At 42.0% G+C, this 7,951-nt stretch overlaps 1 protein-coding gene across 1 annotated transcript in view; it reads left to right on the top strand.

Moving 5' to 3' along the window:
• Positions 1–4,050: 4,050 nt before the first annotated feature.
• LOC115281184 (zinc finger protein 665-like) overlaps positions 4,051–7,951 on the top strand; it is a 52,598-nt gene continuing 48,697 nt past the window's right edge. Inside the window, 2 exon segments of the mRNA XM_029926512.1 lie at positions 4,051–5,674; positions 5,677–5,878. Of these exon segments, the coding sequence (XP_029782372.1) occupies positions 4,108–5,674; positions 5,677–5,878 (1,769 nt within the window). The 5' untranslated portion in view covers positions 4,051–4,107.

The raw sequence follows: 7,951 nt of genomic DNA, 5'->3' as shown, positions 1-7,951 counted from the left end.
TCAGGGCAGTCATTACCTTTTGTTGGATACATTGTTTCCACCACAGGACACTGTGCCCATGGGGTGTTTGGGCTGAAGTAAAAGGGAGGTATAATAAGAGGCTAAGTAAGAGGAGGGACTAAGGTCCGTGAGCACAGGCAGGTAAGCAGTGAAGATCAGGTCGTGGGGTCCAGCTGGTGACATTATCTCCCTCTTGCATCTCAGGTCCCATTAGGACCTCCACCTGTGTCCACTTGGTAACTGGGGTATTTCTTGCAGGGACTGCTGACCTTCAGGGATGTGGCCATAGAATTCTCCCAGGAGGAGTGGGGATGCCTGAGCCACAGCCAGCGGGAACTGTACAGGGATGTGATGTCAGAGAACTACGGACACCTGCTCTTCCTGGGTGAGGATCACTCCCTCTCGATTTCCCAAGCCACACTCAGGGGTTTCGTTCCTTCCTTTGGAGATGGTCTCTTGGAAGCCTTCTCTTTGCTGACCGCGAGTGAAATCCCTCCAGTAAGGGAAAGAAATAGGGCTTTGTAGATGTAGAGAAAATCTTCATGATGTTTCCTTTCAGGTGAGTTTACCCTTCCTTAGAGAAACATCATCATCTCTTAGATTAATGGCAATTCTAAACACTGAGTAGCAAATTGTATTATTTCCATCTTCAACATGAATTTCTACTCATAGTGGTAGTTGTTATATTCGTAAGTGGGGGTCAAGATGTGAACCCTGGAAATGCATCTTGAGTGCTTAAAGTGGCTATTGGGCAACAGCATTTGGGAATGATTTCCCAGAATTCTAGAATGTCCACTTTTCTATACTGAGTCCAATACTGGGTGGAAAGGTAGAATCTCCAGCAATAATTTTTTTTTTCTAACAAACAGGTCTTGTGTTAAAGCCAGACCTGGTCTTCCTTTTGGAACCAAAGCAGGAGCTATGGGATGTGAAGAGAATGGAGACTGTAGCCTCATACCCAGGTAGGTGGGAATGAATGCAGATGACAGAGGTGAGGTCCCAACGTGAAGGATGTAGACAGACCTTAAAATGTGGTTTGAGCAGCCCTTGTTGATGGAAATTAGTTTGAGAAACCGAGTTTCATGTCTCTTTCTCTCACAGAGGGACATCTTTTCAACACATAACACTCTCACAATCTCTAAGGATTCTCCTTCAGTTCCACTTATAAGTCCTTCACATCCACAGTGCTGGCCTTCATAATCTGATTGGTTTTCCATTTCTTTGAGGGTCTTGGGAAATCTCTGTAATTTCTGAGGAAATCTATATTAATTCATTTTTGAGTGTTTACCTTGAGTGACAAGTGTGTCAGGGTAGTGGTAGGCATATTATCGTTTGGTGGAGAAATCCCAGGAACACTGGGGACAGACACCATGTATTATTCGGTTTATACTTTCCAGTATTTAATCTTAATCATACAAGATGAGACCCACTCATTTCATCAGATAATAAAGCACCTCCCTAAAATGGGAAAACCTAACCCTTTATTTCAGGGCAGAAGGTCAGTTTTTAGGGCACGTGGGTGGATCCGTTGCTGAAGCATCTGACTTAAGCTGACGTCATGATCTCACAGTCAGTGAGTCTTCCCGCACAGGCCTCGGTGGTGACTACACAGAGCAAGCTTGGAATTCTCTCTCTCTCTCTCTCTCTCTCTCTCTCTCTCTCTGCTCCTCCCCTACTTGGTCTTTATATCTTTCTCAAAATAAAAAATTAACGTTGAAAAGGTAACATAAGTTTATTTTCTGATGTTATTAACTAAAATGAGAAATTTTCACTCAATATGCTCCATTCCTGAATGCTGAAATAATTTAAAGTGTCTATTGTTGACCTAGAATTTCTACGTAAATTAATGCCACAGGGGAGTATAGCTTTTAGAATTCAAAACTTGCAGCCTATAAGAGAGTCTCAATGGTTACATTATTAATATTTAAATCATTTTATAATTTTTGTGCTGCATAATATGAAGCTCCTATGATTTTGTCACACAGTGTTTCACTTTCTGAGTAGTTAGTTATACATGAGATCACATTACGATTTATTAAATAATTTTTTTTTCATTTTTGCAATGTTTGTTTTTGAGAGAAAGAGAGCAGGAGAGGACAGAAAGAGATGGAGACACTGAATCTTTAGCAGACTCCGGGCTCTGAGAGATCAGTACAGAGTCTGACCCAAGACTCCAACTCAAAGCCTACGAAATAGTGGCCTGAGGCGAAGTTGAAAGCTAAACCTATTGAGCCACCTATGAGACCCTATCGCTAAACCTAGGCTCTGACTGTGTGCCCTTGAAAAAAGGCACATTTTGAATTACTGGCATGTCTTCATGGACAGGACAGTTGTATCGTATATTTTGTAACATTAACCATGGGAAGCTCTCCTGAAAACCCTTATGAAATAATCACTTGAAAGATATTATTATCCAAAATGTAAGGGAATAACCCATTCTTTAGAATCAAGCAAGCAAAAAACTTTCATTTCTTTTAAAGTGTTTTTTCTTTTCCGCATGGATTTTGCAAGAAGAAGACAGAGAGCGTGGAGGAGAGGCAAAAAGAGAGGAAAGAATTCCAACCAGTTTCAACACTGTCAGTGGAGAGCAGGATGTGGAGCTAAAACAGAAAAAAACATGAGATGATGACCTAAGCTAAAACTAAGAGTTAGATGTTCAACCCTTGGAGCCATTCAGGAACCCTGAAACCTTTCACTTCTAAACACACAAACACCATCAAATTGTAAACTATGCCAAAAATAGCTTTAAAAATTTATTTGGGATTAAATTCATATACAATCCGAATGATATAGAAAAACAAATGATTTAGGGTGACTGTGTGACTCAGTCAAGTTTCAGACTCCAGATCAGGTCATGATCTCACAGTTTGTGGGTTCGAGTCCCCCATCAGGATCTGTGTTGGCAGCTCAGAGCCTGGAACCTGCCTCGGACTCCGTGTCTCCCTCACCCTCTGTCTGTCCTTCTCTCACGTTCTCCCTCCCTCTCTCAAAAAATATCGATAGAACTCCCCTATGACCCAGCAATAGCACTGCTAGGGATTTACCCAGGGGATACAGAAGTGCGGATGCATAGGAGCACATGTACCCCAATGTTCATAGCGGCACTTTCTATAATAGCCAGTTCATAGGCAAGAGCCTAAATGTCCATCAACTGATGAATGGATCAAGAAGATGTGGTGTATATATATATACAATGGAGTACTACATGGCAATGAGGAAGAATGAAATATGGCCATTTGTAGCAAAGTGGATGGACCTTGAGGGTGTCATGCTGAGTAAAATAAGTATGGCAGAGAAGAATAGGTACCATATGTTTGCATTCATAGGTCTAACAGGAGAGACCTGGCAATGGACCATGGGGAGAGGAAGGGGGAAAGAGAGCAGGGGAGAGTGAGGGACACAGAACAAGGGAGACTACTGAATCCTGAAAATGAACCATGGACTGAAGGGGGAGGGGGAGGGAAGGAGGGGGTGATGGTCATGATGGGGGGCACCTGTGGGGAGAAGCACTGGGTGTTATATGAAAACCAATTTGACAATAAACTATTAAAAAATAAATAAAAATTAATAAATATTAAAGAAGGTAAAATCTAAACAAAAAAGATGAAAAACAAATGATTTCTTTCTCTTGAATCTGTTTTTTTTTCAGTTTTGTGACTAAAAAATTTTAATTGGTTCATCTGATAGTAGAAAGTGGAATAATTGTACTTTTATTCCTTACATTCAACAGTGTCTTCAAATGCTAACGAGAGGCTTTCTCCAAAGATATTCATAGAAAATTCTTTTCAAAATGTGTCAGTGGATAGATATAAACATAGAGCCCTTGAGAATGGACCCTTAGTGATGGACTGGAACAAGGATGGGGAGAGTGAAGCGCATCAAAGTCATCTGGGGACTCCTTTTCCAGAGAACGATTATGGATGTATTAAAAATGGCGAGTTCTTTGATCAAAGCACCAACCTTCTTACACCTAAAAGCATACAGTTGGGAGAGAATCCTTCTAATTATAATGAATGTGGGAAAATCCTTAAGCAGTCACTTAATGTTGGTGATCAAAAGAAGATTCATGTGGCAAATAACCCATACACGTGCCATCAACCTGGGAACATGCTGAGTCATTCATCAGGACTACATATAAACAAGACAATCCATACTGGACAGAACGGTTACATTTTTAAGGAGTGTGGCAAAGGCTTCAACGGGCACTCAGCACCAATTCAACATCAGCGAGTGCACATTGGAGACAACCCTTACAAATGTGAAGAATGTGGTGAAACTTCTAATTGTCGTTCTTCAGTAAATGGACAGAGATTAAGTCGTACTGGAGAGAAACCATACACACATAAAAAATGTGGGATGACCTTTACCCAACACTCACCTCTTACTGAACATCACCGAATCCATACTGGAGAGAAACCTTACCAATGTCAGGAATGTGGCAAGGCCTTCAATCGGCCCTCAACCCTTAATCAACATTACCGAATCCATACTGGAGAGAAACCTTACCAATGTCAAGAATGTGGTAAGGCCTTTACTCATTCCTCAGCCCTTACCAAACATCACAAAATCCATACTGGAGAGAAACCTTACCAATGTCAAGAATGTGGCAAGGCCTTTAACCGGCCCTCAACCCTTATTCAACATCACCGAATCCATACTGGAGAGAAACCTTACCTATGTCAAGAATGTGGCAAGACCTTTTCCCAGCATTCATCCCTTACTGAACATCACAGGATCCATACTGGAGAGAAACCTTACCAATGTCAAGAATGTGGCAAGGCCTTTACCCAACGCTCACACCTTACTCAACATCACAGAATCCATTTTGGAGAGAAACCTTACCAATGTCAAGAATGTGGCAAGGCCTTTTACCAGCATTCATCCCTGACTATACATCACAGAATCCATACTGGAGAGAAACCTTACCAATGTCAAGAATGTGGTAAGGCCTTTACCAAACCCTCATACCTTATTAAACATCACAGAATCCATATTAGAGAGAAACCTTACCAATGTCAAGAATGTGGCAAGGCTTTTTCCCAGTATTCATCCCTTACTGAACATCACAGAATCCATACTGGAGAAAAACCTTACCAATGTCAAGAATGTGGCAAGGCATTTATCCACCCCTCACACCTTACTCAACATCACAGAATCCATACTGGAGAGAAACCTTACCAATGTCAAGAATGTGGCAAGGCCTTTACCCATTCCTCAGCCCTTACCAAACATAATAGAATCCATACTGGAGAGAAACCTTACCAATGTCAAGAATGTGGCAAGGCCTTTACACAAGCCTCACACCTTACTCGACATCACAGAATCCATACTGGAGAGAAACCTTACCTATGTCAAGAATGTGGCAAGACCTTTTCCCAGTATTCATCTTTTACTGAACATCACAGAATCCATACTGGAGAGAAACCTTACCAATGTCAAGAATGTGGCAAGGCCTTTACCCACACCTCACACCTTACTCAACATCACAGAATCCATACTGGAGAGAAACCTTACCAATGTCAAGAATGTGGAAAGGCCTTTACTCATTCCTCAGCCCTTATCAAACATCATAGAATCCATACTGGAGAGAAACCTTACCAATGTCAAGAATGTGGCAAGGCCTTTACCCAACACTCAAACCTTACTCAACATCACAGAATCCATACTGGAGAGAAACTTACCAATGTAACAAATGTGACAAGTTCTTTACTCACCTATCAGACCTTACCAAATACCAATGAATCCATACGGGAGAGAAACCTCACTAATGAAAAGAATGTGGCAAGGCCTTTATCCAACATTCACACCATTTTCAACATTACAGAATTCATACTGGATTCAAACTCTACAAATGGGTAGAATATGGCCAGATCTTTAAGTGACCTTTACACCTTCCTTGACATAACAGAATTCATACTGATGGAAACCTTCCTAACGTCAAGAATGCAGTAAGGTCTTTAATCACTCTTCAACCTTTACTCATTATCACAGAATTCATATTGAAGCAAATCTTCCAAATTGAAGGAATGTGAGAGAAGTTTCATGGACTGTTCACCCCTCGCTTCACATTGTGCTGGGAGCCATCTCTGAGGTAAGGCAGGTTTGCAAGACCTCTCACTCTCAGATGGTGATCATCCTCTACACCCAGTCAACCCCCACTTAATTTCTGCTTGAGCATCGACCCCCACGGGGCCTGACTGATATCAACTGTGACTTGCCTTCCTATGCTAAAAATAAGTGAATTGTACCTTGTGAGAAAACTTGTTATAGGAGTTTCTTCTTTTGTGATTATAGGAGCAAATGTTACATTTCCTGAGAAAACCTGTTTTTCTTCTCCTGGGGAAAACAGGCTATTGATCCCTGCTCACGAAGGAACTAAGTCTTGCCTTTGCTATGCTACAAAAAAAAAAAAAAAATTGCCTTGTATTTGAATACTAAAGATCCCTTCCTTTCCCATGTGATAAGCATCTAGTCACTTATTGATAAAGGTTATGCATGAGTCTTCCACCAATCTAAGTTCTGGGAAATTGGTACATACCAAAGAATGTGTTATCACAAATTATTGTCCAAGGCACTTGCCGCTTCTGTTTTGTACCCCATACATTTTTTCAATAAATAAAGCTGACGTCAGGTCAGGGCAGAGATGCCTGCCTGGTGAGCAGAAAGAAGCCGAGGCTCTCTCACTCTTTTGCGCCAACACCGTCCATCTTTCAGTGAGACCTGGACCTGCGGGAGCTGGACCCCGGCTAGTGGCCCGAACATGGACCTGAGGCAAGTCCCTTCCCTTTCTCCTTTGAGGTTTCAGGACAGTTAGAATTCCACCATAGGGTGCTGCAGACCCCCCTGTAGAGAAAGGCAGGGTTAGAGTGGTGGATAGGTCAGAACTTGAGATGCTTTGGGCCATACAGAGTCTAAAGAAAGAAGACTCTTTATATATGTTATTTATACTTGGCTTTCAAAGAAGGGGGTCAATGTATCGCCCCAGCAAGTTGTGCGTTTTTTATATTTTGTACAAAAAGGAGGTCCATGGCTCCCAGAGGAAGGAACTATTAATGTAGAAACTTGGAACAAGGGAGGAGATGAGATCAAGCAATATTTGAAGCTTAAGGGGCCACAAAAAGTTCCCATTGATGCCCCTACACTGTGTAACTTCCTTTGGGAAGCTTTGGATACCCAGTTAGAGATAGGTAAATTGGCTAAAACCGAGAAATATTTAACTTTTCCTGTCCCTCCCAAAAATAATATTCCTAACAACATAGAAAAAAAGGGACAAGATAAAGAGCCCCCTCAAAAATGTAAGAGCAATTCTGAAACAACTGATGACTATAGCAAGAAAAATTGGGCTTTTCCCATATAGGGTAAAAAACTTCACTTAAACAAATAGCTAAATTCTGGGAGCTGCCCTCCAGACCACCTCCTCCTCCTTTGTTATCCAATTCAAATAGATGACAGGCTGCCATTAGAGGGGCCAAAAGACATGGTGATACCGATTTTGTTCAGTGTTTCCCGGTAGTTTTTAAAGGAGACTTTGATGATGAAATCTCATGGGAGCTGCTTACAAGATTTTAAAGGAGCAAAAATGTGTTTGCAGCGAATATGGGCCTCTGGTCCATTATAGTATCACATTGCTGGATGCCCTGACTATCATGTTGCACAACCCCTTATGGTTGGACACAGGTGGCCAAGGTCTGCTTGTCAGGAGGTGTGTATGTGAATGTGAATGTGCAGCTCAGTCTAGCTTGCCTGCAGAGTTGGATTCTGTGGCTCCACGGGTGGGCACCGTGGGGTCCCCAAAGCCTGCTGAGTCTGAGTGGGCCCGTCTGCCATTCCGTGGTGGGTGGCATGCATCTACAGTGGCTTCGGAATAATTTCTGATCGTGAAGAGGTGACAGTGCAGTGAAACACTGGTATATCTTCACCACAGCAATAGTTAGAGAATGTCAGTTGATGT

This window comes from Suricata suricatta, chromosome 16 (genome assembly GCF_006229205.1).
Source record: "Suricata suricatta isolate VVHF042 chromosome 16, meerkat_22Aug2017_6uvM2_HiC, whole genome shotgun sequence".
In the NCBI taxonomy this organism is placed as follows: domain Eukaryota; kingdom Metazoa; phylum Chordata; class Mammalia; order Carnivora; family Herpestidae; genus Suricata; species Suricata suricatta.
This window is presented reverse-complemented; position numbering and strand designations above follow the sequence as displayed.